This window comes from Rhinatrema bivittatum, chromosome 19 (assembly GCF_901001135.1).
Source record: "Rhinatrema bivittatum chromosome 19, aRhiBiv1.1, whole genome shotgun sequence".
Lineage (NCBI taxonomy): Eukaryota > Metazoa > Chordata > Amphibia > Gymnophiona > Rhinatrematidae > Rhinatrema > Rhinatrema bivittatum.
In genome coordinates this window covers 27,391,364-27,416,937 of record NC_042633.1, presented here as the reverse complement: position 1 = coordinate 27,416,937, position 25,574 = coordinate 27,391,364, and the positions used below count along the sequence as shown (strand labels likewise).

Sequence of the window (25,574 nt, the reverse complement as noted above, 5' to 3'; positions counted from 1 at the left end):
ACTTGACATATTCTGAGTCAGTTAAATGCGTTTCTTGCAGAAATGCTATGTCAGTTTTCATTTTTTTTAAGTCTGTTAACACTTTATGTTTTATAGGTGAGTGTCGACCATCCACAGTGAGAGATCTGAAATAGATTAAAACCATATTTCTTTAAATTACCCGAAGTACTGTGGCCAGACTCCCCAGCTAGGTCCCCCACTTTGAGAAATCCTCACTCGAAAGATTGTGCAAGATATAAGTAACAAGTAATCATGTGGCTCTATTTATTATGTTATTCACTGACTAATTATTTTACTGTTGCTTGTTATTGTTGACTTGTTCTATGTTCATTGCCCAAATGTTCAATTGCTCAAATGTTCTATGTAACGCCATAGCCGCGACTGTTCTGTTATATGGAAACCGATATGATTTGATATTTTGTTCAAGAATGTCGGTATAGAAAAATTCTAAATAAATAAATAAATAACAAATTTTAACCAAGCGGTTTCTTCATTTTAGTTAACTATTGCAGACATACACACACATTCACACCATTGAACCCCTAAAGTCCATGCTCCATTGACCAAATCTGCGATATCCATCTCCCTGGTGTGGTAAAGGAAAGACAACTTCCAGTGCCACGATGCTTCCTTTCTCAGCGCCTAGTGCTCTCTCCCTCGCTGATCCTGGAGACCTCCTGGATCCACCGAAGAACGTCCCATACTTTCAAAACAGTAAATGCAAACCCAAACCTCTTGCCACAGAGCAATAACAAAAAAAGTTCATTGCTGTTGTAGAAGGTTAAGAGACTTCTCCCACAGTTCTTTGCCAAGATCGCATCTCCACAAGCCAGAGGTGCGATGCAGTTAAAAATGCTCTAGCTCTTGCATGCTGCTTTGTCCACAGCAAATAAAAATTTTAAAAAATCCTTCTTCAGGTGAAAAGTGTAAATCAAAAAGGAAAAAAGATTCCATGGCTTCTGAATTTTTCATTTCAACTGGGGTCAAATTGAAAGATGATATGTCTCTTTCTCTCCCAATTGCACCCTAAAATTTTGCACCTCTCTGCTCAAAGAAATTATCTTTGATTCCCTTTTGTGGTTACACCTTCAGTCTTGCTGAGAAGTGTAGTGAAAATGTTATTCCCCGTTTAAACAATTGAGTACAATAAGGGGTGAGTTCTTTTCTGGCCACTATTACGTTTGCAGAAAAATCCAGGAAGAGTAAAATTATTTTTATTATCATAACGAAGCTCTTTACTCTTTTGGGAGGCTGCAAGGACCCTTTTCTTTATCTGTGAAATTCACAAGCTTCACTATTATCTGCCTCTGCTTATGGTTGACCCATTGGGTCTACACGATGTGCATGTCCCACTATAATTTTTCTATCTTGAAAGCTCACGCCTAGAGCACCTGGGAGCCATACTTCATAGAAATTTAAGAGACCCTCAGACAACAACTGCTCCGAGACTCCCACTATTTATTTATTTATTTATTTATTTATTTATAATTTTTCTATACCGAAATTCCTGTATGAGATACAAATCACTCCGGTTTACAAATAACGGCAACTCGCCCGGGGCTTGATTGGCCAGGGCTTTTTACATTAAACAGATAAACATGGCTTAATTACGGCTTTAATTACTATGCACAAATTTCTGCGACTCCGGTTTTCCAATTCATTGAGTTTTTCGACAAGGGTTTTGTTTTGTGCTTGCAGTCCCGCCACTGGGTTTTCTCAGCTTTCAAGATGTAAATCATGTTCTGCCACCTTTTCTTTTCACCTCCGAGAATGAGGTGAAAAGAAAAAGGTGCATTTCAAGTGTTTCCTTTAGGTCATCCGCCGAAGACTGTAGTTTTTTAAGTTGTTCGGTAACCGCAGCAGACACCGCCTTAGTTAAGTCTCGAAGCACAGCCTCAGTTAGGCCCTCCGAAGCAGATGTAAGTTTAGGTGCCAATTTGTCTTCAACTGCTGAGCCCACTTTCTCTGTCTCTGTTTTCGTCGGTTGCGTAGACATCTCCTCGTTTAGTCGAAACACAAAACTGTGCACAAATCTTCAGAGTTATAACTTGGTAGGTATCCCACATCGGGAACGTAAGGAATTTGTGATCCAGGTGCAGCTGAATGAAGTTCCCACCCCAGCCCTGGCAGACTCAATGTGTAGCAAGACACTGGTTCATAAACATAGAAATGTTGGCAGAAGAAGACCAAACGGCCCATCCGGTCTGCCCAGCAAGCTTCACACATCTTTCCTTTCATACTTATCTGTTTCTCTTTGCTCTTAGTAACCTTTTTTATTCTATTTCCCTTCCACCCCCGCCATTAATGTAGAGAGCAGTGTTGGAACTGCATCTAAGTGAAATAGCTTAATTAGTTAGGAGTATTAACCACCGCAATAAGCAAGCTATACCCATGCTTATCTGTTTATCCAGACTATGTAATTCAGTCCTTGTTGGTTGTTGCCTGAATATAGATCCACGTTTCTTCATTCCCCCCTGCCTTGAAATAGAGAGCTATGCTGGATATGCGTGAAGTGTCGCACTTTCTCCCCTGCCGTTGAAGCAGAGAGCTATGCTGGATATGCGTGAAGTGTCGCACTTTCTCCCCTGCCGTTGAAGCAAAGAGCTATGCTGGATATGCATGAAGTGTCACACTTTCTCCCCTGCCATTGACGCAAAGAGCTATGCGGGATATGCGAGAAGTATCAGTCTTTCTCCCCTGCCGTTGAAGCAGAGAGCTAAGGACCTGATCAAGAGAGAAGATAGCAATGATCTATGTAAATGGAGACAGACAGTCCGGTTCTGCTGACAATGCCAGTAGGACAAACTGTTGTGGAAATGGGGGTACTTCCTGAGCTCTCTTATCCAGTAGTTTTAGGTCATGAGTGCCCCCAGTTTAAAACCTTGAGGGGTCAGCCTATGGGCAGTTGAGCCAGAGTGGAACAACGGGCACCCCCACGAACCCCGGAGCAGTTTTTCAAATGACCTGGAAAGGGGAAGCCTTAATGGGGTTAAGCCGCCTCAGCATAGGGAACGGGGAGTGAAGAGAGAAGTGTACCCTTCTTAGTGTACCCTTAGTAAGGGCAAGTGCTCTACCTAAGAAGTTTAAGCTGAGGGGGAGGATATGTGAAGGAGTATTCACAAGAAAAACCACAGAATAACTTAAAGGACCAGCTCCAGAGATCTGGTCCAGTCCACCTTAAGCCTCAGACAACAGGGAATTATGGTCTGGCCTCAGGAAGGCCCTGGGAAATGAAGGAAAATAGTCTTTCAATCTGGGCCTTCTCTAAGGTTTCTAATATTTCTTTGTTTATAAACTGCGAAAGTGTGCAGAGCTGTTTCTTTTTTGTTGTACATAAATAAAAGTGCCTGAAATCCAGCCAGAGCCTAGTTTGCATCTATTCTCTGGCCATTCAGACTGCACACAGTGTCTCTGTAAGAGTGTGTGTGTGTTTGAGAGAGCATGTCTCTGTGTGTTTCTGTGAGAGCATCTGTAAGCGATGTGAACCTTTGTTACTGTGATGAGGTTGATGCAGCCTATGGGGTGAACCCTGTAGGACCTGACCAGCAGCTGGCGGAGGTTAGCTGGCAAGAGACAGGTCTAGTGCATCACATGTGCCAGCCCCTTTCCCCATAGGTTGAGCCCTTGGGTTCCGGGGGCCAGCAGGACGTAGGCGAGCGTCTCTTACAGGACTGCGTGAGCAAATATTCAAGGCCAGGCAAGGGTCAGAGCAGGTGGGGAAGCAACGAATGTCAAGGTCCCGACAAGGGGTCAGAGGCAGGTGGCAACAAGAATGGTCAGAGGCAGGCGGCAGTCAGGAATGGTCATTATCAAGGCAAAAGGTGAGATCCGAGAATCAGTCCGTAGGAAGACAACAGTAGGGAGAGAGGAACTGACACAGGAGGATGGGCTTGGAGGCAAGTGGAGCTGGATACGATGAGGCAGGACAAGGCTGGAGAGACAAGGTAGGGACACAAGCAACAGACACTACCACAGTAGAGGGACCTGCTGCTGAGGCAAGGTGGGGGAGATCCAGAGAGCCCTTATATAGGGCAGGGCAGCTGGACATCATCCTAGGGTGCCGCAGAGTTCTTCCTTCCACAGGCTCTTTAAGAGGCAAGGTGCGTGCATGCCTAGGGGGTGACAGAGCAGTGATATGGTGGTATCCTGAAGCGCACTCATGTTGCGGGCAGTGTCCAGGCCACAGGAGCTTGCTGGCAGTGTTGGGGTGAGTGCGGCGGCTTGCGGGATCCTCCCACAAGCTGTCAAACGTAACAGTATATGCAGTGGTGTGGTTGCGCCGCTGAATATACCCAGCTATCTTAAAGTTTGCCAGTTATGTATAACCGGATAACTTTAGGACAGCCCTACGGCCTGACCCAGAGTTAGCCTTAGAAAGGAACCAGCTAATTCCAAATATCTGAATAAGCGGCTAACTCCGCTCCTCCCCAGAATGTTTCCTTCCCGCCCTCAGAACGCCCCCGTCTTATCTGGCTAAGTTCTAGAATTTAGCCAGATAAGCACTAAATTCTTTTTATTAGTATGGTTTTACTTCTATTGATGATTTATATTTCCTGATTTTATTGTTTGATGTTATTTGAGGAATTGTGATCTTTCTGTTTTTCCATTGTTGCATTGCACACAGAGTCTGGCTTGTTGTGGTTTACAGTTCAGTTTTTGTCCGCATGTTTGTATTATTACTTTATGGTCACTTTAGTCTGCATTTGGTGAATGAGTATCTGTTTGTATTTTGCATGTGAGACTGAGTTAACGAATTCTGCTAATGTGCAGGTTCTGGGTAGGGATCTATAGCAGCTTGGCCTTTTCTGTTTCCCTAACAAGAGGTGTAGTGACGTTTTAGGGCCTGGGGTAATAATTGCAGTGTTGCCTTTTCATGAGTAGGGTTGTTAGTGTTTGAGTGCTGGCAGTTAGTGCAGTTGTAGTATGGGAGATTTACCATATTGAAATTGTAATTGAATTTACTCGTGGCTTTCTGAAGCCAAGCTCATACCTAACACACATTCCAAGGCTCGTCTTATTTGTTTGCAGCGTTTTACAGCGCTGCCTGTAAATACGATATACATGTTGTAAGAGATTTTTACCTCGGAAGCCTGTAAAATCTTCTTATAAATGCATCATTTTGAATTGTGGGGGGAGCAAACTGTAAATTTCACCTAGGTTGTCTCATATCCTTGCACCAGCCCTGTCTTTGCCACTATTTAGCTGGATAAATCAGAACTTGTCCAGATAAGTGGAATTATGTATTCATGTGGTTTTTTTTTTTTTTACATGTGCATGCATATTGCTGGGTACATTTACTTGTAATTTATAAAATACCGGAGTAGATTTTCGAATGTGTATATGGGTGCGTGTATGTTTTAAAGTTCTCTTCCAAGTACATTTTTTTTTTGTCCTTATACAGGTGGCCAGACATTGGATTTCAAACATGGAGGTCTGTATAATTTATAAATAAATTTGAAACTTGATCTGTAACTCCCAAAAAATAAAAATAAAAAATTGTGCATCTTTGAGTGTGCAAAAATGTCATTCCAGTTTTAACCTTACCACAAATCTCTGTTTTAGGTAAATCTTTCACTATTTAGAAATTCTACAAACTAACCTGGCGTTTGTTTTTGCACTTTTTCACTGTATAGTGTAGAAGCCTGAAAGTTTTGGGCACCAAATTTAAACCTGATGCAAATGAAAGCTTAACTGAATGCCAGCCATGCAGGAAAATGGCACTGGCTGGCCCTGAGACTGGTGCCATTTTGACATCACTCAGGGGATCCTTGTGGCAGGCCTCAGTGCAGACCCTGGAATAACCCTTGAGGCAGGCCTTGGTTCCGGCCACAGCACAGGCCCATGGGGCAGACTGCGGAGCAGACTCTGAAGCCCCAGAACAGGGGGCAGGCCCCTGAGCATGCACCAAAGCACCAGGCTAGGCCTCAGTGAGGGGAACAGGCAAGGCCTTGGTATGGGCCTGTGGCAGGATGTGGAGGGGCTATATGCAGGTTATGGGCCTGTGGCAGGATGTGGAGGGGCTATATGCAGGTTATGGGCCTGTGGCAGGATGTGGAGGGGCTATATGCAGGTTATGGGCCTGTGGCAGGATGTGGAGGGGCTATATGCAGGTTATGGGCCTGTGGCAGGATGTGGAGGGGCTATATGCAGGTTATGGGCCTGTGGCAGGATGTGGAGAGGCTATATGCAGGTTATGGGCCTGTGGCAGGATGTGGAGGGGCTATATGCAGGTTATGGGCCTGTGGCAGGATGTGGAGGGGCTATATGCAGGTTATGGGCCTGTGGCAGGATGTGGAGGGGCTATATGCAGGTTATGGGCCTGTGGCAGGATGTGGAGGGGCTATATGCAGGTTATGGGCCTGTGGCAGGATGTGGAGGGGCTATATGCAGGTTATGGGCCTGTGGCAGGATGTGGAGGGGCTATATGCAGGTTATGGGCCTGTGGCAGGATGTGGAGGGGCTATATGCAGGTTATGGGCCTGTGGCAGGATGTGGAGAGGCTATATGCAGGTTATGGGCCTGTGGCAGGATGTGGAGAGGCTATATGCAGGTTATGGGCCTGTGGCAGGATGTGGAGGGGCTATATGCAGGTTATGGGCCTGTGGCAGGATGTGGAAGGGCTATATGCAGGTTATGGGCCTGTGGCAGGATGTGGAGAGGCTATATGCAGGTTATGGGTCTGTGGCAGGATGTGGAAGGGCTATATGCAGGTAATGGGCCTGTGGCAGGATGTGGAGAGGCTATATGCAGGTTATGGGCCTGTGGCAGGATGTGGAGGGGCTATATGCAGGTTATGGGCCTGTGGCAGGATGTGGAGGGGCTATATGCAGGTTATGGGCCTGTGGCAGGATGTGGAGAGGCTATATGCAGGTTATGGGCCTGTGGCAGGATGTGGAGGGGCTATATGCAGGTTATGGGCCTGTGGCAGGATGTGGAGGGGCTATATGCAGGTTATGGGCCTGTGGCAGGATGTGGAGGGGCTATATGCAGGTTATGGGCCTGTGGCAGGATGTGGAGGGGCTATATGCAGGTTATGGGCCTGTGGCAGGATGTGGAGGGGCTATATGCAGGTTATGGGCCTGTGGCAGGATGTGGAGGGGCTATATGCAGGTTATGGGCCTGTGGCAGGATGTGGAGGGGCTATATGCAGGTTATGGGCCTGTGGCAGGATGTGGAGAGGCTATATGCAGGTTATGGGCCTGTGGCAGGATGTGGAGGGGCTATATGCAGGTTATGGGCCTGTGGCAGGATGTGGAGGGGCTATATGCAGGTTATGGGCCTGTGGCAGGATGTGGAGGGGCTATATGCAGGTTATGGGCCTGTGGCAGGATGTGGAGGGGCTATATGCAGGTAATGGGCCTGTGGCAGGATGTGGAGAGGCTATATGCAGGTTATGGGCCTGTGGCAGGATGTGGAGAGGCTATATGCAGGTAATGGGCCTGTGGCAGGATGTGGAGAGGCTATATGCAGGTTATGGGCCTGTGGCAGGATGTGGAGAGGCTATATGCAGGTTATGGGTCTGTGGCAGGATGTGGAAGGGCTATATGCAGGTTATGGGCCTGTGGCAGGATGTGGAGGGGCTATATGCAGGTTATGGGCCTGTGGCAGGATGTGGAGGGGCTATATGCAGGTTATGGGTCTGTGGCAGAAAATTTCCTTGGCTTTTGTTTCATTTCATTTCAAACTGTAATCCCACCCTTGTGTGGGTGTCCTGCACGGGTGGGGCCATTTGTAATTTTTTTGGGGCAGGAACCCCAACTAGCTCTCATCTGCGCCCCTTTCCCCAGGGTGTGGTTCCTTTGGCTTGGGAGAAAAGGGTTCCTTTCGGATCTCAGTGCAGGGGTGGCTAACTTACTCTTGGTTATCGCTGAGAGGAGGGGTAATCTCTCTTGTCTTTGAGTGCTGTGTGACCAAATGAAGACGCTGGATGCACTGAGTTTGTGTCCAAACTTAAATTCACTGAATAAGATAGTTGCAGATGGCACAATAAATATGCTTCCAGCACCACAGTCTCTTTTCTCTTAATTACAGGTTTTCTCTCTATCTGTGCAGGAATTGGATTTAGAAATTTGGGGTACTTAAAAATTCTTTTTTTAACATAAGTTATGGGGATTCCCCCTTTAAAACCAGTTGAAGTTTTTGAAAAACACAGTGCAAACTCGTAATGGTTTACCTATAGAAACATAGAAATGACGGCAGAAGAAGACCAAACGGCCCATCCAGTCTGCCCAGCAAGCTCTGCACTTTTTTTTTCCCCTCATACTTATCTGTTACTCTTGGCTCTTAGTAATCTTTTGATTCTATTTCCCTTTCACCCCCACCATTAATGTAGAGAGCAGTGTTGGAGCTGCCTCTAAGTGAAATATCTAGCTTAATTAGTTAGGGGTAGTAACCGCCGCAATAAGCAAGCTACACCCATGCTTATTTATTTACCCAGACTAAATAATTCAGACCTTATTAGTTACCTCAGTTATTAGTTACAGTATGTGTGTGTATGTATAGTTGATCTGTAACTCTATTGTGCTGTATTATTATATGGAGCAGGATATGCTGCTTGATGTTTCTAACGAAATGTTTGATGTTAAGCATGTTAGCCAATGATGTGAATTAATGAGTTGTGTGTGAATACCTGTTGCAACTACTGATTCGCAAGGGCGTTCCAGGGAGGAGGAGGAAGGTGGCGGCAGGTTGGCTGTGTTCCAGCCACATCGGGAGCAGAGGCCTGCAGGGGGTGAGCACAGCTGCTCGCAGGGCCGACCCACGAGCTGCGGATCAAAGCAGTACCTCCCCTCCAAAGCCCCTTCCCTAGTCTTCCAGGCTTGGGCATCTCCTGTGGAATTCTGCCACAAGTTGAGGGGGCTTATAGATTGGAGGCTGAGTCCCAAGAATTCGCTTATGGACCATAGCTTTTCCTGGCAATGAGATATTGTAACTGGTTACGGACCCTACAGGCATCCAGAATTTGTTGCCAGAGGATGTGGTTAGTGCAGTTAGTGTAGCTGGGTTTAAGAAGGGTTTGGATAAGTTCTTGGAGGAATGGTCCATTAACTGCTATTAATCAAGTTTACTTAGGGAAATGGCCTCTGCTATTAATTGCATCAGTAGAATGGGATCTTCTTAGTGTTTGGGATCCTGCCAGGTTTGGCCTCTGTTGGAAACAGGATGCTGGGCTTGATGCACCCTTGGTCTGACCCAGAATGGCAATTTCTGATGTTCTTATGTTCAGAATCTCTTTTACCTCAAACTGGGTGTTTTCTTCTATGGTTATCTCAGTGGTCTGGAGTGGTGACCTACCTGGCCAAGAAAACGTTACTGGTTTGAGTAGGGAGATGCGGAACACATCGCGGACTCTCAGAAATGCTCGTAACTGGACCGAGTTGTCGCACTATAGGGAATAAAGCGTGGTGCAAATTTCATGAGGGCATCTTTATTCAGAGGTTCCTGGTACTAAGCCGGACTAAACTGCCTGGGTGCAGAGGAGGTACAGGGTGACCTTTCTTATCATGGTTCCATGGGGGCCGGCAGCAGCTGTAATAATCCCCATGGTCAGGCTCTGACATTTTTATGCATGGTACACATAGGGCAGGATCCTATGTAATAATGAACATCTGTCTTCATCCGAGGCCACCAGCAGTGTTGCATGATTAATTCCAATGTCCGGGCGATGCCAGGATGATCAGATGGGTGGGAGTCATGTGCTCATTCAAGGACCTTTTGTCGTAGGTGCTAGGGTACCGCTGTCTTCCCGGGAGGAACAGTGAGGGTGGTCACCACCTTTGGTATTGAAGGAGCGGGAGAAAGTGTCAGCTTGATGGTTCTTGTCAGTGGGTCTGTACTGCAACTCAAAAGTCAAACCAATGGAAAAACAAGGACCAGCTGGATTGCCTGGGGTTTAATCTCTGGGCTTGCGCCATATCTTCAGTTTTTGTGATCTGCGTAGATGGTCACTGGGTGTTTGGCTCCTTCCAGCAGGTTCCACCATTCATCCAAGGCCAATTTGACTGCTAATAGCTCCCAGTCTCCTGTGGCATAGTTCCTCTCTACTGGAGAGAATTTCCTTGAAAAGTTAGGAGCAGGTCATGAGTGTATCATTGTGATTATGCTGGAGGAGGACAGCACCTCCCCCGAGGGTCGACGCATCTACTTCAAGGATGAATGGCTTAGTTGGATCTGAGTGATGTAAGCACAGATCTTGAGTGAATGCCTGTTCAAGTTGCTTGAAGGGCAACTGGAGTCCAGTTCTCTGTTTCTGATCCTTTCAATCAGCCCGATACAGTTCAGTGCGCTCTGGTGGATCGCACTGTTAACCAGCATTTGGATGCACGTTTTTGACGCGCTAGCTTTTCCACTTATTCAGTAAGGGGTAATAGCGCGTCAAATGCATGTCCAACCCCCCCCCCCCCCCCCCGAGACTAAGGGGTAGCTTTTCAAAGGGATACGTGCGTACCCCCCGAAGACCTACCCAAACCCCCCCTGCGCGCGCCGAGCCTATTTTACATAGGCTCGGTGGCGTGCACAAGTCCCGGGGCTTCGCAAGGGGGGGCATGTCGGGGTCGTGTCGGATGGGCAGCGTGAATTTTGGAGCATTCCAGGGGGCGTGTCGCCGGCCCGGGGGCGTAGTCAAGGCCTCCGGACCAGCCCCTGGGTCGGGTGATGGCGCGCCAGCAGCCCGCTGGCGCGCGCAGAGTTACACCTGCCTCCAGCAGGCGTAACTTTACTAACAAAAGGTAGGGGGAAGGTTTAGATAGGGCCGGGGGGGGGGGGGGGTTTAGATAGGGGAAGGGGAGGGTAAGGTGCGGGGGGGGTGGAAGGAAAGTCGGTCGGCGTGCGCAAGGTGCACAAATGTGCACCCCCTTGCGTGCGCCGACCCCAGATTTCATAAGATACGTGCAGCTACGCGTGTATCTTATAAAATCCGGCGTACTTTTGTTCGCGCCTGGTGCGCGAACAAAAGTACGCGCGCACGTAGATTTATAAAATCTACCCCTAATAGCGCCCGCAACATGCAAATGCATGTTGATGGCCCTATTACTATTTACTGCGGGCCCTAATTTAAATAAATTAAGTTACTGAATCGTGCGGACAGGAGAGTGGCCTGTGTGCGTTACTGGGAGAGCGGGCACTCTCCCGCGTGGTTTACTGTATCGGTCCGTTTGTCAGGGCTGTAAGCAGAGCGTCCAAGGAAGAGTAGTTTGGAATAAATTGCCTATAGTAATTGGTGAACCCCAGGAAACGTTGCAGCGCCTTGAGACCCACTGGTTGGGGGCAGTCTAAAATAGTCTTTAACTTGTCTGGGTCCATTCTGAGGCCTTGGTGAGAAATAATGTATCCCAAAAAGGGAAGTTGTTCAGTGACAGAAATCAAGAGAGACTAATGGGACTTTAAAGACAGGGCAAAGGTAGGAGGAAGACCAGTGATGAAAGAGTATCTGTGGCAGCACAGAAGGGAGTCACTAATGGAAAGACTAGTTAGACCAGGTGAGCCTTATCTGCAAACATCTTCTATGTTCCAGTTGTTAGTTCATGCACTAATTTTTGTGTGATAGAATAAATGGGCACCAATTGTAAATCATGCTTAATAATCCTATCATATGTTTTTTAAAATGTCGTCAACCATACAAAAGAAGAAGAAAGTGCTGTCAGACACCAGGGTATAAAGTATTTTATAAAGATGCATCATTATGCATTCTGATTAAGTATATCTGAAACGTTTCTTCACAGGATGTCAGAGGTCGAATCTCTAGTAACAAGGTCAGTATAATCTCTCATTGACCTGCCTATTTTACCGGTTGGGTTGCTACAATAGTTGGAATTTTGATTCACTGAGCCATATAGGATTATTATTTCTTTAATTTCATGTAATCTTTTTGTATTACCCTGTTTCCCCGAAAATAAGACATCCCCTGAAAATAAGACCTAGTAGAGATTTTGCTGAATTGCTAAATATAAGACCTCCCCCGAAAGTAAGACCTAGCAAAGTTTTTATTTGGGAGCATGCCCGTCGCACAGAACACCAGAGCATGCAGCTGTGATTTTTTTACCCTGCAGGATTCACAGTTAGTTGTCATCACAAACCAGCATAACCGGACAACTATTCAGAATATGATAAATGTTCATTTTTTGTTCAACAATATATGTGAATTCTTCTTCATGGAAAAATAAGACATCCCCTGAAAATAAGGCCTAGTGCATCTTTGGTAGCAAAAATTAATATAAGACACTGTCTTATTTTCGGGGAAACACGGTATTTAGATGTTTGTTTTTTAACAGCATTCTTTTGATTTTTTTTCTTTTTGATTTTTCTTTTCCTATAATTTTTTCTTTTCCTTTTTTTTTTTCCTTTTTTCCCCTTTTTTATTTTTTTGATATTTTTTGTTCATAGTCTTTGTTTTGTCATTGTCCCTTGCGTATATGTTTGTCTTTTTCAATATTAAATTTGGTACTCCATTAGTGTGGAATTAAAAAAAAAAAAAAAATAGTATTAGTGTGTTAATTTTAAATCATTATTGTGTTATATTTGATACTGTTGGATTTGGTTTGGCAATTAATTTGTGTGTGTTTAATTTTTTTGATATTATAGTATAAGATTTACTTGTTATGTATTTTTGACTTTTCTTTGATATTTAATAAATTGTATGTATTTTTTTAAATTCCTGCCAGTCTAGCTTTTTCTTAATAGACTTTAATGTGGATAAGTGCAAGGTGATGCATATAGGGAAAAATAACCCATGCTATAATTACACGATGTTGGGTTCCATATTAGGTGCTACAACCCAAGAAAGAGATCTAGGTGTCATAGTGGATAACACATTGAAATCGTCGGTTCAGTGTGCTGCGGCAGTCAAAAAAGCAAACAGAATGTTGGGAATTATTAGAAAAGGAATGATGAATAAAACGGAAAATGTCATAATGCCTCTGTATCGCTCCATGGTGAGACCGCACCTTGAATACTGTGTACAATTCTGGTCGCCGCATCTCAAAAAAGATATAATTGCGATGGAGAAGGTACAGAGAAGGGCTACCAAAATAAGGGGAATGGAACAACTCCCCTATGAGGAAAGACTAAAGAGGTTAGGACTTTTCAGCTTGGAGAAGAGACGACTGAGGGGGGATATGATAGAGGTGTTTAAAATCATGAGAGGTCTAGAACGGGTAGATGTGAATCGGTTATTTACTCTTTCGGATAGTAGAAAGACTAGGGGACACTCCATGAAGTTAGCATGGGGCACATTTAAAACTAATCGGAGAAAGTTCTTTTTTACTCAACGCACAATTAAACTCTGGAATTTGTTGCCAGAGAATGTGGTTCGTGCAGTTAGTATAGCTGTGTTTAAAAAAGGATTGGATAAGTTCTTGGAGGAGAAGTCCATTACCTGCTATTAAGTTCACTTAGAGAATAGCCACTGCCATTAGCAATGGTTACATGAAATAGACTTAGTTTTTGGGTACTTGCCAGGTTCTTATGGCCTGGATTGGCCACTGTTGGAAACAGGATGCTGGGCTTGATGGACCCTTGGTCTGACCCAGTATGCCATTTTCTTATGTTCTTATGACTTTGTTCTAGCTTCGCTATACAATTTTTTGATCCCTTCATAATTTTTTTTGTATACATTTTTTTATTGGCAAGTAACATATAGCAAAACAATACAGCTGAGAAGAATAACAAGCAGAGTTTTTTTTTCACTAATACAAACTAACACAAAAGTACTATTTCCTAGCGTGTAGCACATGGACTCAAAACAAATGGGTATAGTGTGCTCGTGCTAGCAGTTGGAGACGGATCTGACGTCAGCACGGGTACATATACACCCCCACAGGAAGTGAAGCAATTCAGTAATTTCCGTCTCCAAAGCAGTTTGGAGCTACCCACGCTCACTGAGCGTGTTTCCAAAAGAGTCAAAGTGGAATATCAACAGACTAGAGGCACGGGCAGTCAGGCTAGCATGCCTGCGATTTGCCCACAGACTTCGCAACAGAGCTGTCAGAGTGATGTCAGACAACGCCACTACAGTGGCATACGTCAATCGACAGGGCGGAACCAGAAGCCAACAAGTGTCCCTGGAAATAACTCCCCTGATGATTTGGGCAGAAGCCAATCTTCAGGACATCTCCGCCGTTCACATCGCCGGGAAGGACAACACTGCAGCAGACTTCCTCAGCAGAGAAAGCCTAAACCCGGGAGAATGGCAGCTGTCACCCACAGCCTTTCAGATAATTGTGGATCACTGGGGGACGCCAGCCATGGACCTATTAGCAGACAGGTCCAGTGCTCAAGTTCCCAGATATTTCAGCCGCAGGCGGGATCCTCGAGCTCAGGGGATCGATGCCCTGGTACAGCCGTGGTCTCAGGGGATCCTGCTATATGCATTTCCTCCATGGCCCCTGTTGGGCGCCATTGTTCACAGGATTCAGCGACACAGAGGCCTAGTTCTTCTAGTGGCCCTGGACTGGCCAAGAAGACCCTGGTACGCAGATATGAGAAGACTACTGGCAGGGAATCCTCTACCTCTGCCCCCATACTGGGACCTGCTATGGCAGGGCCCCATTCTCCATGAGGATCCAGCTCAATTCTCTCTTACGGTCTGGCCATTGAGAGGGCTAGATTGAAGAAAAGAGGGTACTCGGAGCCGGTGATAGATACACTCCTCCGAGCACGCAAGTTCTCCACATCACTAACATATATCAGGATCTGGAGAATTTTTGAAGCCTGGTGCGATTCTCACAGCACCAATTCGCATACCGCAAAGATTCCTATCATTTTGGACTTCCTGCAGGATGGACTTCAGAAGGGTTTGTCCCTCAGCTCCATCAAGGTTCAGGTAGCAGCACTGTCTTGCTACGGTCCCAGGAGTGATGGCACTACCATTGCCAAGCACCCAGACGTTTCACGCTTCCTGAAAGGAGTCAAGCACATTCGCCCGCCACTGAAGTGGCCAGTGCCCTTGTGGAACCTCAACCTAATGTTGGAATTTCTAGTGGGATCAGCCTTCAGGCCCCTTCAAGGCCTGTCTCTCCGTTTATTGACCTTGAAGATGGTGTTCTTGCTGGCTGTGTGTTCAGCACGCCGCATCTCAGAGCTACAAGCACTATCATGTCGTGATCCATTCCTCAGAATCACTCCAGAGGCCATCCATCTTCGTACAGTTCCTTCCTTTTTACCCAAAGTGGTCTCACACTTTCACCTCAACCAAACCATATCCTTGCCTACCATGGAAGGTTTGCAGAAATCGGAAGAAAGTCGAATACTACATCATCTCGACATCGGCAGACTACTGTCCAGATACCTGGAAATGTCAGAAGCAGTACGAAAGACTGACCACCTGTTCGTCCTGCACAGCGGGAAGAAGCAAGGGGAAGCGGCCTCACGGCCGACCATTGCCCGCTGAATTAAAGAAGTTATCAAGGAAGCCTATGTGGAGGCAGGAAAACCACCACCTCTACAGGTCAAGGCTCACTCTACCAGAGCACAATCAGCCTCTTGGGCAGAAACTAGGATGCTGTCGCCTGCAGAGATATGTAAAGCGGCGACGTGGTCCTCCCTCCATACCTTCTCCAGATTCTACCGTCTGGACGTTCAGGCCAGGGAGGACACAGCATTTGCGAGGGCAGTTTTACACGGTCCTCGGGCAGCCTCCCGCCCAGTCCGGGAGTAGCTTTTGTACATCCCATTTGTTTTGAGTCCATCTGCTACACGCTAGGAAATGTTAAGATTACTTACCTGGTAATCTCCTTTTCCTTAGTGTATGCAGATGGACTCAGCATCCCGCCCGGCTGCCGGTATTCATGGGGATTCGCTGACTCACGGTAAGCCATGTTTTGCTTATGATAGGGCTTCCACCCTGCCGGGTGTCGACGCCTTCCGGTTGAGAACACTGGTGGTCTCCAGCTACCATCAATTGGTCAGGGTAATCCTGTTGATTAATCGATCGGTCAGTACACATATTGCTATAACAGCTTTGCAAGGAAGATTACTAAATTGCTGCTCTTCCTGTGGGTGTACATGTACCCGTGCTGACGTCAGATCCGTCTCCAACTGCTAGCACGAGCACACTAGACCCACTTGTTTTGAGTCCATCTGCATACACTAAGGAAAACGAGATTATCAGGTAAGTAATCTTAACAATATACCCCCTCGCCCCTCCCCCTACTGAGATAGCATACATATATGTTGCATTTCATATGCACATTTATATACAGGCGAATCACAAGCATTAACAGTAACAACATCCTAGTCACCAGGGCTGTGGACCTGTTGTATCTTTTATATCCGTATTTTACTCTCAGTCTCTTTTGGCAAATACCCAAGGAAAGGACCCCCCCCCCCCCAAACATCCATAAATGACTTAGTAGACTTCTGAGTTTTAAGTAACCAGGATTTATAATCCAAGGTGAGCAGGTCTACCAATTCCGCATGCCAGAGTGCTTCTGTGGGAGCCTCCACTCCTCTCCAATTCATCAAAGTACATTTCTGCGCAATCACCAGACTTATTCACAAACCACAGTGTCCCTGGCTGCCCCCAGAGCCTTGCCAATTCCAACCCTAGCAGACACCATGATGCCCTGTGGGCAAGCTGAATCTGTAGTAAATTAGCCAACTTCCCAAGTATTCACTGGAGGATAGTCCCACATGTTGGGGAGGAATGTGGCATCTGGACAGTTAGACGACTCTACGATGCCCATTTGAAAGGCCTTCATTGGAGAAACCACTGTCCAGTGCAGAATCCACACCTGCTGGTCCCTCAATGCAGCAGAGACAATGTCTGTATACACCATGATCCCTGCATGATCCCTGATTTTTATAATGCTGTTCTTGATTTTCTCAATTCTTGCTTGGATTTTGGTTTTTTTTTTTTTTTTTTAATTTATAGTTTATTAGGTTGAAAGTTAAACAAACAAATATGATATACATAACTGAAAATAGGAAACCCAATGGCTTTCAACAATTTCAAACAATTTCAAACCCATAGAACAACCCTAAACCCATAGAACAACCCAAACCCATAAAACAACCTCCAATCAACATTCTTCGCTAGTAATAGCATTAATAGCCAATCAACATTCTTCGCTAGTATTAGCATTAATAGCCACCTCTTATAATGTTATTATATATATATATATATATAATTATTTAATCTTCATTTTCCTTCTTACTCCTAGTTATTGATTCCCTGTTACATGTAACTGCTTTTCTGCACCATTGTTCAAATTGTAAAGTTTATTGCACCCCTGTTTCTTGTGAACCAGCATGATGGGACTACTGTCTTGAATGTTGGTATATAAAAAAACTTAAATAAATAAATAAATAAATAAATAATCCCCATGCCCCACCAAACCGCCATCCCCCATTCCCCGATCCACCCTCCCCCCCCCACCATGAGTCCACAGATGATAATAATAATAAGAAGAATAATGATGATAATATGAAAAATCACAGGAGAAAGAGGTCCGCACGCAAAACATCATCTCTAGCTGATGCTTATGTAGTCCATGAGGGCTCCAAAACGCAAAGCGCTTCCGGAATCGATGTTTCCCAGTCCATGAAGGGGTTCCATATGGCTCGAAATAGTGGTAATGTTTTGTGCAGTTCTGCGGTGATCGCCGCCATTCTACAGAAATAATGCACCTTATGCTGTATGCGTGCCAGTGTTGGGATTATTGTCTGTTTCCAGTGTTGTGCAAGGACCATCCGGGTAGCAATAAAAACCTGTTGGCAAAATAATGTTTGTGGCCTCGTCAAGTCTGTATGCTGTAAATGAATTAGCATGAACCCAGGATTTAAAAGTTCATGTACCTGCAGAACCTGTTCCAACCATTGTGCCACTTGGGACCACAAAGAGTGCACTAGAGGACAGGACCACCACATGTGCAGATAATCCCCTGGATGCCCACATTTGCGCCAACACAGGTCACTTAAATTAGGATATCTTTTACGCAGCACAACTGGGGTGAGGTACCATCTAGTAAGCATCTTATAACAGTTCTCCTGCATATTCGCTGAAACAGAACACTTTTTTACAGCAACATATAATTGTTGCCATTCCGCAATCGAAATGGTCCTCCCCAGGTCCTTCTCCCACGCTCTGGTATGGGGGAAGCACTCATCGGAAACCCCTAACAATAACACATACAGTTTAGATACCATCCCCCGCTTCTTATCCGCGTCAGTACAGTAATGTTCAAATAAAGTCTGACCCTGAGCTATAGAAGGGGAGACAGGCGCGCTTTTTAGAAAATGAGAAAGTTGGTGTCCCGCAAGAAAGTCTGCGTCGGGCAACTGGTGTATGTTCTGGATTTGAGGCCATGACATCACAGAGCCGCCGCCCATGAAGTGTGCTATTTTGGTGAGACCCCGTGCCCGCCAACTCTTAAAGGTAGGATTATGGTGCCCAGCTGGGAAATTATTTAAATAAAAAACATGGGTGGAGTAAAAATATAAGCGAGTTCCAACAAGTTTCCCTTTCCACTTATCCCACAATCCTAGAGTGGTATTAATAGTGGGAGATAGATTTTCCACAGCCACCCAAGTATTGCGAGGTTGCCATGTCAATGCCGAAAGCGGCATGGAGCCCGAAATGCTATCAGCAAAGGAGACCCACTGTTTGGCAGTGGTAACCCTATGACTATCCAGGACCACTAGGAGTTGGGCCGCTGCATAATATTTTTCAAGGTGAGGCACTCCAAGGCCTCCTCTATCCCGGGGTAAATAAAGTAAGCGCCGAGAAATCCGTGGGGGCCGTCTGCGCCAGATGAAGTCATAGAGAATCTTCTGCCATGACCGCAACAGGGCAGAGCTAAGGGAGATAGACAGTGTGATAAACAGATACAAAAACCTGGGGAGGATGTTCATTTTTACAATGGCTACACGCCCCAACCAAGAATGCTGGCCCCTATCCCAGGTTTGTAGGTCTTGCTTCACCTTGCTAAGTAAAGGTTTATAATTAAGGTCGTAAAGATCATCAATATTGGCCCCAATATGCACCCCTAAATATTTAAGAGCATGTTTAGCCAATCTAAATGGGTACAGTAGGAGAAGATCACGTAGGATACCATCATCAACCGATACGTTAAGGAGCTCGGATTTATCCAGATTAATTTTAAAGCCAGAAACTGCGCTGTAAGCAGCAATTTCTGTAGTGATTGCCCACAGGGATGTGGCAGGATTCGTGATCGTCATGAGTATGTCGTCCGCAAAAAGCGATAGCTTCATGTGTATATCTCCCATCTGAACCCCTGTAATGAGATTGGAATTGCGCACACGCGTCGTAAAGGGTTCTAAGAAAAGAGCAAACAGCAGGGGCGACAACGGGCACCCCTGCCTAGTTCCTCTCTGCACCGAAAAAGCGCTCCCGTAGCCCCCATTAACCTTTATGCGCGCCGTGGGATGGTGGTAAAGCACACTAAGCCATTGAAGGAACATTTGCCCAAAATTCATCTTCCTCAAAGTAGCGAATAAGAACTCCCAATGTACCAGGTCAAATGCTTTTTCAGCATCAATTGCCAACAGCAACAATGGGATATTCTGCTTTTTAACCCACCACATGATATCAGTAACCTTGCGGACATTGTCCGCCGCCATTCGCTGCGGTATAAATCCTACTTGATCCCGGTGAACCAATCCCGGCAGCGCCAAATTAAGACGTGCGGCCAGCACCTTCGCCAATATCTTTAAATCCAGATTAATGAGAGATATGGGCCTGTAAGAACTACATTGAGTCGGGTCTCTACCGGGCTTTGCCAGCACCGTTATGCCAGCCGTATTTGAATGCGGAGGTAAATGGGCCCCCTCCCTCAGGCTATTGAAATAATCAACTAGGGGCGTAATTAGGGAAGCACTACACTTCTTGTAGTACGCTCCGGAGAAACCATCAAGGCCCGGGGCTTTACCAGCCTTCAGGTCATGAATGGCCACTTGAACCTCTGCCAAATTAATCGGTTGATCAAGAATGCCCTGTTGCTCCTCCGTGAGTCCCGACAATGGTATATCCTGAAGATATCCTCCAACGTCGTGCTCTGAAATGGTGTCATCTTTTTTATAAAGGTTCTCATAAAATTTGGTAAAACACTCCCTGATCTCAGCAGTGGATGTGATATATGTCCCCTCTACACTTTTAAGCTTAGCAATATTATTCTGTATGGCTCGATGTTTCAACTGACGAGCTAGAATGCGGCCTGCTTTATTCGACCCTTCAAAGAATTTCTGTTTTGTGCGCTCCAGTGCGTGCGCCACCCACGCCGCATCTAACATATTTAACTCCGTGCGTATGGCCCCCAATTGTTGCAGCAAGTCTGGGTTCAAAGTGAGTGCATGCCTGCGCGCCAGCCGATTCAGAGAACCAAGTAATGACAGCCTTCGTTGTTCTCTTTTCTTTTTCTCCGCGGTGGCCATTGCTATAAGCTTGCCACGGATAACTAGTTTAGAGCATTCCCAAAGGGACCCTGCCGCCACCACTGATCCAGTATTCTGCAGAAAATACTCCTGTATATAGTCATTAATCACCTTACACCGCTCCTCATCCCCTAATTGATCTTCCCTCAACCTCCAAAATCGAGTGCCCATGTCTGTCGTGGCCAAAGATAGAGATACCCAAATAGGGGCGTGGTCTGACCAAGTAATATCTCCGATTCCCACCTCTGTGACCTGATTCTGTAATCCCTTGTCAACCAAAAAAAAATCAATGCGAGAGTATGTTGAATGAGGGTGGGAGAAAAAAGTATACATTCTAGAGAAGGGGTTGCGGGACCGCCATACATCAACCAAGTCCCAGGAAGTCATCACATGGGCCAGCTCAGAAGAGGCTGCCCAGCTGCCTGATTTTGTGCGATGGGAGGCGTCCATGCGCGGGTTACGGACCAAATTATGGTCACCCCCCCATAGAACTTGACCTTCTATATAATAAGTCATTTTATCCACCAGACCCCGCAGAAAACATCCTTGGTCCTTATTTGGGGCATAAATGTTAATAAGCGTATAGACCTGCTGATCGATCTTTATCTTTAAGAATAGATACCGCCCGTTAGGATCCGCTAAGTGGGACATGTAGTCATACGTAACAGAACTGGCGAGCAGAATACCCACCCCTGCATATTTATTGCCACGGGTGCTGGCAGCTAAGTACACATTGGGGTACCCTGATATCTGCAATACTCTTTCATGTCGCCGGCGTAAGTGTGTCTCCTGAATAAAGGCTATGGAAACCCTCTGCTGTATCAAGTCCCTCTGTAACAGTTGTCGCTTTTTGGGGGAATTAAGGCCCTTAGTATTAAGGGACCAAACCGTCATCGCCATTCATAGAGCCCATCACCCCCCTTGGAATCCGTCATTGTACGGCCCCCCCTCTTTTTCCAAATAACCTGTACAGCATAGCATGACAATATACAACAACAGTTTGAACTCATGGACCCAATACCCACCCGTCCCAATCCCCCCATACCAACAGTATCCTCGCCCTGGATACTTTCATTCAGAGAACGTGAACGCACCATAGAGCAGGAGGCTCAACCGGCTAGAATGTTAGCAAAAGGTGCGCAATGTCCCGGCATGCGAAATACAGATCAAGACAAGTCTAAAAACAAAACGCATCCGATCCGGAACTTGCGCTCGAACATAATGTCCTGTAGTACGAAAAAAGAAGAAAAATAAGGCTTCGCATATTCTAAAAGCTACTGACGATAAGCAGACACTGTAAATCAGGGAGCAGCCCTCGCTCCGCGGAGGTTGTTTGCGGTGGTTGATTTCTGCCTGGCCAGGCGTTTGTTGTTTCCCACTCTCTGCCATCCTGGAGTAGTGATCATTCGGAAAGGAACTTCTTCCGGTTTGCTAGAGGGGAGATCATTGGAGATGTTAGCCTTTGTAAAGGCTTCTTTAGCTTCCGCTAGTGATTTAATCCTGTAGGTTATTCCCTCAGCGGTAAACAGAAGCCCGAAGGGAAATGTCCAGCGGTAACGAATCCCCTTTTCCTGTAGAATCACTGTCGCAGCTCTTAATTCAAAACGCTTGCGGAGTGTGGACGCCGCCAGATCCGCGAAGACGCTCACCTTATGGCCCTCCCAGGCCCAGTCACGTTGCTTTCTGGACGCCATATATATTAATTCCTTCTCCCGATAAATTTGCATACATAGCAAAATGTCTCTCGGCCGGTCTCCGGTGCGGGGACCCTGGACCCTATGCGCTCTCTCAATATTGTAAGTGAGAGGAGACTGATCCCCCTCGGAGCCTGCGGGTTGTGCCGTTTGCATGATAAACTGAAGCAATCGCGTGGCCACTGCCCGGCTGTCTGCAAATTCAGGCGTGTCTGGGATTCCCCGCAGACGCAGATTGTTGCGCCGCGACCTATTTTCTAGGTCTTCCATTTTTTCTTCTAAGTTTATGCGCTCTGCCCTGCTTACTGTATGAAGTTCAGTCGCATGTCGCATAAATTCTTCTTGCCTGTCCATTCGGGTCTCGAAGTCATCGACCCTACGCCCCAAGGACGCCAGATCCTCCTTCACGTCGGCGAGGAGGGTTTGTAGCTCCTGTTTATGTTGGCGCATGTCCGCCCGCAGCTCGATGAACCATTCCCGGAGCTCGGAACGGGAGGGGAGGTCATGCAGCGACTGCGGGGCCTCGTGGTCAGACGCGAGCGCCATGTCTCCCTCAGCGTCCTGGGCCCCCGCGCTAGTGCTAGATTCGGTCTCCAATTTTTCATAGGAGAACTGCTTCAGACTGACAGGTTTTTTTCTTCCCCGCCATCTGGGGCCTGAAAGGAGTCGAAATCGCCAACTTGTGTCGTAAAAGGAGTGTGAACGCCGTAGTTTAGAGCATGAAATTACAGGATAAAGCCGGGAGCATTTTCTTAAGCCGCCATGCTCGTCGGTGACGTCATCACGTCCCCCCGGATTTTGGTTTTTAAACGAAAGTACATTGTTGTGGAACACAGTCTACTGGAGTCTGTGGTTTTTTCTTTGGAGTGAACAGTAGGAAAGGGAGTGGAGAGGGTATATATTTTTTTTTTTTAAATTTTCCTTGGTCCACTACTCTGAATGAAGAACCTCCTGCACAGCATCTGAGATCAGGAGTCTGGAAGAAAACACCAGTTTAGCCTGGACAGGACCATGCCAAGGGCCCAGCAGGTTAAGCCTGCCCTCTGCTGGACGGACCCCAGCATTGTAGCTCCCTGGATACAGCACACCAGTCAAACAGGGTCCCATTACATGAGGGGGAGGGGGAGGGTCTGATGAGAGACCTCAGGGTAATAGTGTCTGATGATCTGAAGGTAGCAAAACAGCTGGACAAGATGGTGACTAGGGGCAAAAAGGAGGCTGAGCTGCATAGAGAGGGGCACAGCTAGCAGGAAAAAGGAGGTGATAATGGCCCTGTACTGTGTAGAACTCCGGAGGCCATATCTCAGAAAAGGACAGATAAGAGGATAGAAGCAATTTAGAAAAAGGCAACCAAATGGTGCTGAGTCTGCACCAAAAGACATACGACATGACTTGAGGACTTGGAGAGACTTTCCAATGAAAAGGAAGCTGTGGAACTAGGGAGTCTTGATATGAAACTGCTGGGAGGAAGGCTCAGGCACGGTGGTGGATGCCTATTATAATAACCCTAAACGGAAGGCATGGGGGTAACATGCACAGCTGTTCTGCTCTTTATCTGCCATCATTTACTCTTACAAATGAGACCTTGCATATATTTTCTTCTTCCACAGATGGCCAGAGTGTGGACCTCTTACCTGGAGGTCAGTATAATTTCTCCATAAATGTGAATACAGTTACAGTTCAGGCAAACCCCACAAAAAAGACTTTTCAGACAGCTTTGAATGTCCACATATTGGTGGTTTGTTTTAGCCTTACTGCAAATCTATGCTTTAAGTCAATCTTTTGCTGATTAGAAATTGTGCATCCCCATTTCTGCAGTTTATTTGGGTTCTTTCTCACTGTATAGTGTAGAAGCCTGGAAGTTTTTGGTACCAGAGTTAAACTTGAAGCACGTGAAAAGTTCATCAAGCAGTAAAAACATTTGTTTCTTCTCAATGGAAGGATGGGTGAAGGAGAGATGATTATTTTTTCCCCCACAGTCCTCCGTTCTAGGTTGGGATATCCCTCTGGGTATATTTTCAGGGGTTTTACATGTTCATGGTAGGAGGCCTGGTGAAGACCCTCTGCACCACCTGGACTCGGGGATTGGGGAACGCTGTGTTTGGGCCTGCCCAGGTTAGGGAAGACCTGCCTCTCCACTACTCAACGAAGATGGAGGAGGTAGTAACCCAGAGCCAGGACCCGCTGGTGTTAAATTGGTTTACAAGGGATAAAACATTGCATTTGAGACTCGGGGCAATGTTTGACTTCCCTTCCTACGCATAGGGGACATCAGAAGCTGCTGTTCCATGTAGATTCCTCTGATGATGGATTCAAGCACCAGGAGAAAACAAACTGTGAGAAACAAATCAATTGAGAGCACTGAGGACATCACACAGGAGTCTTCAGTCTGTTCCACTCTTACCTGTGTACCAGTTCCACTCTTACCCACACCCAGCTCCAGTCTGTTCCTGTGTACCAGTTCCACTCTTACCCACACCCAGCTCCAGTCTGTTCCTGTGTACCAGTTCCAGTCTTACCCGCACCCAGCTCCAGCCTGTTCCTGAGATCCAGTTCCACTCTTACCCACACCCAGCTCCAGTCTGTTCCTGTGTACCAGTTCCAGTCTTACCCGCACCCAGCTCCAGCCTGTTCCTGAGTTCCAGTTCCACTCTTACCCGCACCCAGCTCCAGCCTGTTCCTGAGTTCCAGTTCCACTCTTACCCGCACCCAGCTCCAGCCTGTTCCTGAGTTCCAGTTCCACTCTTACCCGCACCCAGCTCCAGCCTGTTCCTGAGTTCCAGTTCCACTCTTACCCGCACCCAGCTCCAGCCTGTTCCTGAGATCCAGTTCCACTCTTACCCACACCCAGCTCCAGTCTGTTCCTGTGTACCAGTTCCAGTCTTACCCGCACCCAGCTCCAGCCTGTTCCTGAGATCCAGTTCCACTCTTACCCACACCCAGCTCCAGTCTGTTCCTGTGTACCAGTTCCAGTCTTACCCGCACCCAGCTCCAGCCTGTTCCTGAGATCCAGTTCCACTCTTACCCACACCCAGCTCCAGTCTGTTCCTGTGTACCAGTTCCAGTCTTACCCGCACCCAGCTCCAGCCTGTTCCTGAGTTCCAGTTCCACTCTTACCCGCACCCAGCTCCAGCCTGTTCCTGAGTTCCAGTTCCACTCTTACCCGCACCCAGCTCCAGCCTGTTCCTGAGTTCCAGTTCCACTCTTACCCGCACCCAGCTCCAGCCTGTTCCTGAGATCCAGTTCCACTCTTACCCGCACCCAGCTCCAGCCTGTTCCTGAGATCCAGTTCCACTCTTACCCGCACCCAGCTCCAGCCTGTTCCTGAGTTCCAGTTCCACTCTTACCCGCACCCAGCTCCAGCCTGTTCCTGAGTTCCAGTTCCACTCTTACCCGCACCCAGCTCCAGGCTGTTCCTGAGATCCAGTTCCACTCTTACCTTCACCCAGCTCCAGGCTGTTCCTGAGTTCCAGTTCCACTCTTACCTGCACCCAG

General features: G+C 46.7%; 1 protein-coding gene across 2 annotated transcripts in view; it reads left to right on the top strand.

Annotated features, from left to right (window-relative positions):
* LOC115080647 (histo-blood group ABO system transferase 1-like) overlaps positions 1 to 25,574 on the top strand; it is a 56,287-nt gene that overhangs the window by 8,385 nt on the left and 22,328 nt on the right. For both annotated transcript variants that reach the window (XM_029584971.1, XM_029584970.1), the window contains exons 2-4: positions 5,402 to 5,431; positions 11,721 to 11,750; positions 23,690 to 23,719. In XM_029584971.1, coding sequence (XP_029440831.1) covers positions 5,402 to 5,431; positions 11,721 to 11,750; positions 23,690 to 23,719 — 90 coding nt within the window. The remainder of the gene's footprint in view (positions 1 to 5,401; positions 5,432 to 11,720; positions 11,751 to 23,689; positions 23,720 to 25,574) is intronic.